General features: G+C 34.7%; 1 protein-coding gene across 1 annotated transcript in view; it reads right to left on the minus strand.

Moving 5' to 3' along the window:
- Positions 1–6,299: 6,299 nt before the first annotated feature.
- The window catches only part of LMO3 (LIM domain only 3), a 60,765-nt gene continuing 54,295 nt past the window's right edge, over positions 6,300–12,769 (minus strand). Inside the window, exon 5 of the mRNA XM_089920355.1 lies at positions 6,300–9,973. Coding sequence (XP_089776481.1) covers positions 9,868–9,973 — 106 coding nt within the window. The 3' untranslated portion in view covers positions 6,300–9,867. The remainder of the gene's footprint in view (positions 9,974–12,769) is intronic.

Raw genomic sequence — 12,769 nt, forward strand, 5'->3', positions numbered from 1 at the left:
GGAAAGGCAAAAGTTATCCCCAGATCTTCCAATGACTCATTTTTGCATCCCATGGTTCAGAACAGTGTCAAATGGCCATCCCTGGATACAAAAGAATCCATGAAATGAAAATGTTTGCTTTGGCACACCACTGCCCTGTATGCTGTTAGTAAGAATGAAGGGGAAAAGGGCATAGACACCTAGCAAGGTCTCCCACAAGCAACCTATAGTCTTATGGGTTTTTTTTTCTTAAAAGCCCGAAGAATTTCTAAAGCAGGAATTTAACTCTGCACTTTGAAGAGAGATGTGTGCCTTACGTCCAGGGTGTCATCAAACAGGGTATACTTCTTATTCTCTTTTCTAGGTTTGCTACATTAGCTATAATAATTTAGGGTAAAAATCTCCACATCTTAAGAGTCATATCTGACCTTTCCCCCTTGTTCCCTTTACGTTTAGCCAACTGTCATACTTGGTAATTTGTCTCTTTCCTATTGCTTCTCCCCACTACTCCCACTCATCTTTTATTTCCCAATAGCTATTATGCTATGTAGGTGCTTATCTCTTTTTTACAAAGTTCTCTTGTCTGAACTATCAACATCTCCTCTTGCCCCTCCCTAGCCCCCCTTTACATTTCAGTTAGAGTCAATCTTCTTAAACTTTGGCCTTCATTATACTCTATATCTTTTCAAAATCTTTGATCATTTTCTATTGCCTATCAGCTAGATGAGTCACCATGAAACCAACTGCTTGATGAATTTAATTGAGACTGGTCCCTGTAAAACACCAACATTCCCCCCATCTGCCAATGGTTCTTCAAGATTGAATCAAAATGTCTATCGTGAAGCCTTTTCTAATGTGCCCAGACAGAAGATATCACTTCTTCCCCAATGTCCCCATAGCACTTTGTGGATAGCTCTGCTCTCTAGGTTATTACCTTTCATAGTTAATAGTCATTGGCTTGTCTTCCCTCGAATGCAAGGATCATTTATTGTATTCCTCAGGGGACATGGAGGAGACTCTGCCATGCAGTAGGTGTCCAATAAATGTCTGTATGACTGACTATGTGAATATAGTGATTATTGAGTTCTTCTGGCTAAATAACAGAAATGAAGGTTATCCCAGTATAAATGCTAGGCATATGCATGGCAACACACACACACATACACAAAATCTCTGAGATGAAAAAAAGAGAGTAAGAACATATTTTATCACCCAATGTCTCTGACTATGGCCTAGATCCCCAATTTAATTTCCTCTCTTAATTTCAATATTTTGCTTAGAAGGAATTTTCTAGTTTGTTTGTTGGATGCTCACCTGTAATTGTTATTCTTTGCCCCATGTCTACCTATTGGGGCATAAATCACCCCTGAGGCTCACCCACACTGATTAACCTCCATCAAGGCAAATAGCACTAAAGAGGCTCTCATAGAACTTGGAATTCATAAAAATAATAATAGTAAAAATAACCCCAATACTATTACTAGGTGTCATGTTAAGGACTTAACATAGATTGTTTCATTTGATTTTCAATAAACCCTATGAAGTAGGTATTATTACCCATTTTACTGATGAGAAAACTGCTCTTAATAGAACTAATTTTTTCAAGATTATTGTCACTCTGATGGCAAAGCTGATGCTGCTAACCACTATGTTTATGTCTTAAATGGTTTCAATGGAAAAAAAATAAGGGTTAATTTGGTCTAAGAAAATTGTGTTTTGAGATAAAGAATCACCATATTTACCTAAAAAGTAATCAAGGTCTGCATAAACCCGACGATGAGAGTGTAGCATCAGTAAGGTCTTGTCAAATATCCTTAGTGAAGAGTGAGGTAAACTCTTGCAGATATGGCTGATTAAGTCATGGTATCAGCTCTTGACTTTCCCTTCTGTTTCTTCATTCTCTTCTTTTCAATGTCCAATGTCCCCTCCCTCTAAAATGATTTCCTCTACCTTTGCTTTTACACAGCAGCTGTTTTGCTGCTGCAGTTTTCAGGTTGAGTACCCTTTTCTGGAACAGTTCACCTTTGTTCACCTTGTTGTGCTACTCTGCATTTTCTCGCAAGCTTTTTATTTTTGGCTTTCTGAGTTTCTAAGATAGTATTTTTCAAAACAAATTTTTTGATTGACACCTACAGTAAGAACTACAGACACACCCATACACACACACACAAAATACTTGAAACATAACCTACTACTAAATCCACCTGCAATGCTTTCCAGTCTATGAAAGTATGGGTCTACGACTGTACTCAAATAGGGAAAAGTTAATGTAAAGTACACAAAATAGTTAAAATATTAATACAAAAAAGCTAAATAAAATGGTATATGTGGACTGTTTCTTCTACTGAACGTAGAGTGTCAATTCATATTTGCCTCTATTTTCCAAGTAGAGAAGATTAAATGTAGAGAATTGTAAGTGACATCATACCAAAAACACTGATCAACTAATCAACACAGGTGGTAAGGTATTATAATCAGTTCAAAAGAAGCTCCAATAATTTGTGCAAGAAAGAGGATTAGCCGAGTGTCCTAATAGGAAATTTGACTGCATAGATTCAATTCCTTATTTCTTGGGAGATAAAAATCTCTAAATGATCCTATAGCTTATAATAAGATATTAAAATGGCATACCTAAGCTTTCAATAATGTCAGCACATATCAATTTAAGAAAAGCATTGAGTTATGGGAAATTATAACCTATGTGAAAGACTTAGACTTTAAAGAGTTCCATTGATGTAAAAGAAAAGCATGATTATTAAATTATTGGCCAACTGACGGCACTGGTTCAAATTTGAATCATTTAGGTCAGAGTAGCTCACTCTTGTGCCCCAAAGTTCAGATAGTCAAAAAGACCCTGTAACCTCAGCTAGTTGAGAGAAAATTCTCTAATTTTTAAAAGGAATTACACACTATTAAAGTAATCTTAGAAAGATATGAAGCAAAATATAGAAATATTATTTTAAATTAATAATATTTGTTACAACCTTAATTTTTTTAAAGAAATTTTGACTCATAGTGAGAATTTCTGTCTGGTTTTAAAGAACTGAAGCTTATTAGATGGGATTTTATTGAAATGCTTAGAAGAATTTGACTAAGATTCTAATCAATGTTTAAATGGTTGGATCTGATTTATTAAATTTACAAGTTTGGCTTACTAGCTGTTCAAATGGTGTACAAATATTTAGAGAAATTACATTTGTTAGAGTGGTATATTTAATAAATTGGGCATTAAACGAAGAATAAATAGCAATGAACATTATATTTTATGCACCAAAGTTTCTCTGGCAGAAAAAATTTAGAAAGGCCTAATATGGTGCTACACACATGCAAGGTGCCCAACAGTTTGTTTGTTTTTTTTTTACAAAGTTTCCTGGCTTTTCCTATGTAATTTTTATTTCATTTTCAATCCCATATTTTATTTTCACGCATCAATAACTGCCCCAGATGTGGTTTCTATGTCTTCACCAAGCCCCTGCTACTATTCATACTAAACTGAGGATACTCTAAGAATAATAAAGGAATTATAGGTCAAGCTTAACTTTGAGACAACCTAGCAGCTCCACCAAACTTTCTTAGGGATATTGTAGCAAGTCATGTTGAAATTAACCTAAGGTCTCACACAATTAAAAATTCTTGGGTCTTCCACTGTGCTTCCTAAGTTGAGGAACCGCACATTGTTTATGCAATTGTGTATGACCATGTTCTGTCGTAATCATCACAGCTCTAAACTCTTCAGATTAAGTACTAATTATATACTGAAAATACAGGAACACTTGCAGGGTGGAAATTCCCATTAGGATCACTTAATCTGGAATGATTTAAGTTCCAAAGGATCCCAATACATGGAAGTGGCTGTGGTGACGGCAGCAAGAAGTTGAAGCAATGGAAAGAAGGAGGTCTCAGAGTTTTCTGTGGTCATATGAGAATGCAGGTAATTGCATTTTGCTCTATGTTAAGGATAGCTGCTTTGCCCACTATTGCTTCAACCTGCCGTTGTAAATCTGAGACTGGAGAGTTCCTTAATTATTTGGCCACTGATCTGGACCAAGCATCCTCGACACCTTGTGTATTTTAGACAAGTGAACACATAGCTTGACACAGATTGCTATTCTGACTTCCGGTTTGTTCCATATCTTGTGGAAGTAAGTTATAAAATATCAAAGACAGGTAACACACTAATTTTATTATCTTGACTTTGGAGAGCAGCGGTCTAGCCTTACCTCATCACAGCATGTTTATCCTGCTGCAGACAACTGCAGGTTTCTACTCATACTCTCGTCTATGCTGACTGCCTCTTGTTCCTGATACTGCTCTACTAGGGATCCTCTATTATTCCTGGCTCTGTAGCCTCAAATAAATCTCTTAAAGGTTGAAAGAAGGAGCTCCTAAGTGGATTGCATGTAGGAAAATATGATCACTCTTATTTCCAATTTTCATTTTTAAAGGTGGCATTAACTCTGAAATGTTTGGAATTTTTGCTCAAGCACAGATTACTTCTAGTTTTGGGCTAGAACATAATAATAATAGTGATGATGGTGATGATGATAATGATATTAATAAGAATGAAAAGTCTCTGAGAGGTAGATCCAGAGTCAGAAAACTTATGTTTAAATCTCACTATTTAGCTGTATGACCTTGGACAAGTTAAGTAAGCTCTCTTTACTTTTATTTAAAATCTGCAAGATGGGGTTAATAGAACCTACGTTAGGAGGCTGTTGTGGAAATTACCTGGGCAATGAAAAAATCTCATACTACTACTTATACTACTTACTGAACACTTACCATACATACTACATGGTGAGTGTTCAGTGAGTGTTCCCTTTTGTTAGACACTACTGATGACGAGGAATATAATGTTACATGTTACAAATGGACAGTTTCATTTCATGTGATTCAAAATCTTTTGCAGAAGCAGGGTTAAAAGAGATTTGGATAATCTATTACCTGCATGCCTCTTGCTCCCATCTTTCTTTGTACTGTGTCCATTAAATTTGGTATAGTTAATGACGACCGCCTTGCCAATAAAGCCAAAATATTCTGCAACCTGCTCCGCTATGCCAATTTCGTGAGTATTCAGCTCCTCAGCCCAGAATACCCATTGTGTAAAAAGTGCAATGAATTCCAGTTCACTTTTGATTACAATGATCTGAACCAAACACGAAACCTACTTGATCCAAGATGATCTGGGCTTTACAGTGTTGTGCGTTACGTGATCTGCACGCTGAAAACAGGAGTATCTTTGAATTTCCTTTTCAGAAAACAGAATTCTTTTAATTAACATTTTAAAAAATTTCAGTATGTGTAATTGTTAACACCTGCTATGTGTTACCAACAGATGTTTCTTACTTACCTGAGGGAACTGTCATAATTATTCTATAAGCTTAGTGAAATGGCATTTACCAAGATAGTTGGGAAACTTTTGTTGGTGACTTTGCATCTAATACTTGGCATTTCTTATAATCTTGTCCCCTATCACTGCCAGTCCCCACACCTCCTCCCCAACCTGGCCCACCAAAGGCAAAAAAGTCCTTTTGGGAGGGTACCAAAATGTTTCAAAACTGGTCATGCATATTTTAGTCTTTGTGAAAAGTTCCTGAAATTATGTGTATTCTAAAACATTGGAAAATTTACTTTTGTTTAGCAGCTAATCCTTCTAATGTTTAACATGGAAATCTTACATCTTGATTATAAATGTAAAAAGTATACTTTTTAGAAAGGTAATACCCTTTCAATAGCTTGGCTTCAAAAGAAGCTACAGCAAAAATGAGATTTTTCTTGATTTTTTTCCCTGACCATTTATAAGGTTTTATAAGCAGTAGATATTCAGAATTCTTCATTTATGATACTAATCACACAATTACCTACAGGCACATGTTAAATATGACACTGGTTTCAGCCAAATAATGCGCGAACTGCAAACAATGAATAAAGAGAGGCAGCTCCATTTATAACGGCTGTTCCAACAGAGCGCTACTGTAATCATAGCGATCTGAGGGTGACTCATTAATTAATTGATGTTCTTTTTTATTATGTGCTATTGAGTTAATGAGTAACTTGTGTGAGATAATTCTCTGAACACATTGATTACTTGAGATATTTTCTGGGGCTTTCATACCAATGACACGCTGAATAGCTAGAAGACGGTATTTGCTTTTGTGTGCTTGTTATTCGCAGGTTTGAGCTGAGTACAAACCAGTGAGAAGACTTCCTAAAGTTATCTGATACGCAAAGTATCCTAGGTTGGCCTCACAAGGAGGCTGAGTGCTCAGGGCAAGGCCTGTCACATAGTAGGTACTTAATAAATGTCATGTGAAATAATAGCTGTATTAAAATTTTGCTTCCTATTACCTTACATTGCATTAAAATCACATTTAGGAAATATCTGTAATGGCATTTTTAAGAAAAAGTAATAATCAAAGGGCTTTTGCCAAAATTGTATTCTGCGTTAATGGTCTATTACAATAAACATGTACCTTGTTTCTGCAGCTTAGTTAAGTGAACACTAAATATGTTTGGCCAGTATCATTTCTATGAAATTGTTTAAGTGACTATCCAGAGAGTGGTTTGCCTAAAGTGATAGTTAAAAAGAAATCAGCTTGCCTATGGTGTGTTTTACTACAGATGTAATTTTTAGCACCCTGGTTCAGTGAAGGAACAACATTCTTCCTGAAAATGTAGGATTTAGTTGAGTTTTTTGTTTTAATTCATTATGCAGGAACCAGGAAATTGGAAATGTAGTCTGACAAGAGCAACACGGTTGCTTTCAGAAAGATCCCTTAAAATTTGTATAAATGTACAAAATTATACCCAGCAATGGCTACCTTCATTTTTGACAGTTTTATTTTCCCCACAAAAGTAAATAGCAACAAACTACCTAGCTCAGAGATCCTAAATATAATATTTGGAGAATGCACCTGAGGTACTTTGCCTGCTTATGATTTACCTTTTGAAAGTAAATGTCCTTACACACTTTTCTTTTCCTTTTTCATAGTATGCTTTCCAGATATCATCTTAGATTTTGCCCATTAAGTGCAATCAAATAGTGTACTACCCCTTTTATTAAAAACATAGATCCGAATATTAAAGAAATGAATGAAAGAATCCAGCAGATATTTATTAAGCAAGATGAAAGTGAAATTACAAACACAGGTCAGCTTTTAAACTCAGCCAGCGCTCTAGTGGAGTGGAAGTGCCTGGTCCTTCATCATAGGCAGCCTATATGAGATGCGTGTTGGAAAGGGAGCTCTCGCTGCTTGTGAAATCAATGCTCCATCGGAGATGTTCTACTGGAGGCTTCAGATAACAAGCTAAGTGACGTCAGGGCTACACAACACAAAGGGGAAAGTTGACAACAATTCAGGGACTTTGAGTAGTCAAGACAATTAGCTTAGTACTTCAGTCAAAAATGCTACTATTTATGGGCAATTAGCTGTAAAATGGCCTATTTCTGTCTTGTTCCACCATTTTATGGAGATTAAAGATAATCTAAGGAGATTAAGGCCTTAATCTTTAATCCAGGTGAGTAATTTTGTTTGTAGTAAAAAGCATAAGAATTAATTCCCAAAGGATTAAGCAAAAGACCTTGTTGGTCTTTGGGTGGCAGGGATAATTGAACAGCTTCAAGAAGCTGAGAGAAGTTTGGTCCCAATTTACAAGAATTTTGACATATTGATAAGCATATGCAAAACCATTGAAATCTAAAAAAGATGATGCAAAAAGATACTGACAATTACATTTTTACATCCACATGAATTTCAAACAACTCTTAATGGGGATTAGCAGGGATGTGCTAGGAAAACCACTTCTTACATATCTCCCCCACCTTCCTCCCATTTGTTCTGTTTTGCTTTTTTTTGGTTTTGGCTATGCAAGTCTTTTCATGAAATAAATGTAAGGCTCAAAGGCTAAAATAATATCCATAGTTATTTTGTGGGCCTCAAACTGTGATTTTTGAAACTCTCTTTTGGGGGTATATCTCAAATTTGGAGGACATGTGACTTGAACACTCAACCATGAAGCATCTGTAAAAATACATATCGTTCACTTTTCACAGAACCGTTTTCTTAAAAATGAGAGGCAATATCCAGATTCACATGCATGTTCACAGTAAAGCTTTGTTTGAAAACAACTCAAATCCACACCAGCATGTTTTTTCAGTTTAATATCTTGGCCCCAAACCAAGAATTCAGGTATCACATTTAATTTTTATCTGCAATGCATATTCGGCAGGACAAAGTATGTATGCAAGTAACACTGGGAAATATTGTTTCCTATACAAGTGATCAAGAAAAAAGAAGAAAAGAAAAAAGAAAGCCCACAGCACTAAAAGTTGCTCTAGTAAAAATATGCTTCATTGTGCCTGTTGAGGAATCAGATCTGCTGTAAAGTAGTTTTGAGTACAGGGAACAGAAGCAATGAAGCAAAGTGTGAGCAACCCCAAAGAAGGGAACACAGTCGCAACTTTATTTCCTTAATTGTAATTGAAATAATCAGTCTCCAAAATTTTTGTTTCTAGAAAGCTTTCTTTTTTATCAGCTATCATGTAGATAAGGGAATAATCTTTCACCTTTAAAAAATGGAATGACAGATTTCAGCCCAAGTGTGATAAATTCTGAGTGGGTTAATTACTTAGAGAAAGCAATGAGAGTAAGACACATCAAAATTTTAAAGTGTTCACTTTTGAACATTAAAATAAGTGGCAGGTAAATACAGAAAAATATATAATCACCAGTTCTCAGCTTTTTATCAATCCCTTTGTTTCTCTTCTTCTAGAAGATTCTGTGAGCACTATGTTGCTCTGATCAAAAGTGACTTCACTCCTCAAGTATGATCATAGATGCAACGTGCATTATCATGGTTTCAGTAGATCCGCATTCAAAACCTTTTGGTGCCAGAAATGTATCAAATCATAAAGTTATTATACGCTTGCCTCTTATGGAGAGATCTGGGCAAAATTTGTACAAGAAATTTATCATTTTAAAATTATCTCATAATTGTGGTAACACTTTTTTAAAGTAACCCTTTGGAAAATTTTTACATGATACCCAAAGGCACTAGCTCACATAAGCGGTGAATGGCTAAAGGAAACAAAACAAAGCCATTTACTAGGTAAAGAGCACACACAAAAAAAGGGTATTAAAAGGATAACTGTTAAGCTTTAAAGTTATTCTAAAAATGGCACTTTTCACGTTGGTAAAAAATGAAAGTGCTTTAAGATGAAATTTTTATGCATTTTTTTAAAGCTGATCTTTAACCCCCTGAAAATAGGGGGTGATAATGAGAACATTGATAGACTCTAAATCCTTGTGGCAATAAGTGGATGTTGCTAAAATGCTTTGTGTGTCCTTCTTTTTCAGTATTTTTAATGTTGATAGACTTGCTTTATATGTGTATCATTAGTGAGATTTGCTCTTCAATTCTTTACTAGAAAGTTACAGCTCATTTAAAATAGCTGGTAGATACAGAAAGCATAAATATACCGTAAGTTTAAACACTGATTGTACTAAATGCAACAATACAAAGAAGCAAACAGAACACAAATGGTAACACAATAAAACTGTATTACATTTGTGCTTCAAATATTACAATACATTATATACAATAGTCCAAAATAAACATCTCATGCCAAGTGACACAAAAAAACGAATAGCAAGCAAAAAAATCCAGCAATATGTACATTACTTTTTTCTTTTATAATAAACATTCAACTCTGAACTGGGGCAATTTCACTACATACAGATGCAGTCCGCCTTTTATTCCATATAACCATCCTGCTTTCCTATATCTACGCTATTCAGTTGGTTCCTGTGTCAATTCTTATATACACGTGGAGCAAAAAAGATAAAAGAATGGAGTGCTTTGTATTCTTAATGGGGTGATGTTGATAGATCAGCGAACCTGGGGTGCATAACCTTCTTTCATTAAACCTTCCTCGTAGTCCGTCTGGCAAAGGATCATGTTATTCTTTAGGAAAAATTTGTCTCCAACACAAAATCTGAAAATATTTACAAAAATAAAATGGTTAAGATGACTTCACTCAGATCTATAGATTTGAAGATTTCTTTTCCTAATCATCATTTCATTATTTCAATTTATGGTAATTCCCTGAGTTTGAAAGGTTGGCTTAGAAAGTTGCCTTGTTGTCAAAATTAAACCATTCTGGTCATTTAAGGAAATGCTACACACAAAATTTGAAATCCTACTTTTATATATAAAACTCGTAAGAACATTGAGGAAAACACCTTGGGCAGCAAAGGTGATTTTTTTTTTTTTTACCATATTGGAAAGAAAAAAAGAACTGCTCTATATTTACATTCATTAAAACAATGATAATAATATTTCACGGCAGTGATTATGGAAGCTTTCATCATTCCCCTTTTATCCATTTTATAAAAAAAGTAAAAGGCATTAAAATGAATCAAATGATTAGAAAATAGCCCATTTTAGAGCTTCTCACTTAAAGCTTCCTTTTACTCTGTTATTAAAATGTGATTAAATTCTCGTAATTTGGAAGTAATTGTTCTGAAGTGAAAGTTATTTTAGCATCAGACTCAGATGCTGGGCCATATTCCTTTGTCTGTGGCAAGTTCACCAACTATGAAGTAGTAAATGTATTTCTTAGAGTACTTCCAATTAAACCAAAAGGAGTAACCTGATGAACTTCTTAATATTGATATGATAAATAAACTAGTTTCCAGTAGCTAATTATGTATTTTATTCTATAAAGCATTGTTTAATGTGCAAGATTGTAATGTTTTTAGTAAGTCCTCTTTTTGTATAATTTCCCAGTGGTGACACTTTGGACACAATTAAGGTCAGAAAAAATGCTTGTGCTGTTTCCGGTACATTTAACAATAAAGTAACTCTGGGGAGATTTGTATATATTTTTAATTGTAACAATTTAACCTTCAAACAGCAGTGTCTGGTAGAGTTGACCCAGTAAAACTACTTGTAATTATATAAGTTGACCTCACTGACCTTTGATAGTAGTCTCTCTTTATCAGATAGTCAATTTCAAATGATGTTCAAGCAGAAATCTTAGTGGATAGATTAAATTGTGTCATGAAAGCCACCCTTTAATGTTTTGTGGAGTTGAAGGTTTAAATGTGGAGCAGTTGGGCTGATTTACATTTGCAAAGATTGGAATGCTAGACAAACAGCGAACCTATTTATTTTCCAACTGGGTAGCTTTGGAAATTTATCCTTATTCTAGCTAAGTAGATAGAGGGCAAAATAGTGTAATAAAAAAAGTAGTTTGAAAAGAATTAGCTTTCCTCTTAAAGGAAGGTTGGTCTGTTTATTTGTGGAATTTACTTTTTTTCCCCAGGATTACTGCCTGCTGATGATGCTGACTGAAAGTACAGACTACGCCCTGATCTTGAAATCCTGCAGTTGTTTGTGGTCAAGGCTATTCGATACCATGAACATTCAAGTTTGGACTTTAAGTATATCTTCTTTTTATTAGTTGCAAACTATAAACTTGAAATATTGTGCTTAAAAAGTAGTGTTTGAATAAACCAGTTTTTGTAGATTATCCTGATCATTAAGATATGTTGAATAAAAGGAAATATTTCTTTTGTTGGGCAGGGGTAAGTAGCCAAATTAGATACTTAACTTTTATGTGAGATTATATAAAGTAGCATGCAGAATATATTTGATTACTGTCAAATTTTTCACTTTATATTAATGTTGAAATGAATTTGAACTGACTAATAAGCTAATAATAAAATATCCATCAAAAATAAATAATTTTAATAAAATACTCTTGTGTTCCAGCCGATGTTATTGAATCTTATTTTCCCCTAAAAACCGACTAAACTGGAAGCACTTTTTCAACTCCATACTGTCTAAAATTTTGCTTTAATTTGTTAACAAGCCTCCAAATTCTATTTGCTATCAAATAAAAACGTGTTTTGTTTTTGTTTTTTTTTTGTCATGTTGTGTCATGTCATCCTTACCTTCAGGGGCCTTGAAATTTAAGTAATTTCTATTTGTAGATTAATACAATCGGAGTAATTATAGTGAGAAAAGCACTGAGCCAAGAGCCTGGGGATTTGGTCCTGAGTCCTGTGGCTCTCACCTACTCAATGCAAGATATAGGGTGTATTTCATACTCTCTCTGAGTCAGTTCTCTGTGGGTAAGATAAAACAACTACATCACTGGATGGTAGGAATGTTAAAATAAGAAGTATATGAAAGGCAGAGAGACATTTGCAATGAATAGGGTTCAAATTCCAACCTTCCATTCACAATATTGAAAATGAAACTTCAGGATTTTTATCTTTAACATCAGTAAGTTCTGTAAGTTGGCAGTAAAGAGTAGAAATGTAATATGTAAAGCCTTCCCTCAATGTTTGGAATGTAGGTAATTAAAATAATCACCTTTTATAAATTACTTACCATGTGCTAAGGCTAAGCATGTATATACAGTGATCACATTTATTCCTTAAATCCAACTGAGAAAGTAAATATTAACATTGTCTTTTTCAGATGAAAAACCTAACACTTCCTCCCAGAATTTTAAAAACCTGCCCAAGGTTCCATAGCTAGAATGTGTATGGTAGAGGAAGGAAAAGCACCCTGGTCTCTTTGGATTCAAGATCCATGCTTTTACAATTCACAATAGCCAAGACATGGAAACCTAACTGTGCTTTCACAGATGAATGGATAAAGAAGATGTGGTGCATACACACACACGCACACACACACACACAGTGGAATACTACTCAGCCACAAAAAGAATGGAATAATGCCATTTGCAGCAATATGGATGGATGTAGAGATTTCTTTT

Source organism: Delphinapterus leucas, chromosome 11 (genome assembly GCF_059928025.1).
Source record: "Delphinapterus leucas isolate spDelLeu-1000000601 "Yukka" chromosome 11, BTC_Dleu_Yukka2, whole genome shotgun sequence".
NCBI lineage: Eukaryota > Metazoa > Chordata > Mammalia > Artiodactyla > Monodontidae > Delphinapterus > Delphinapterus leucas.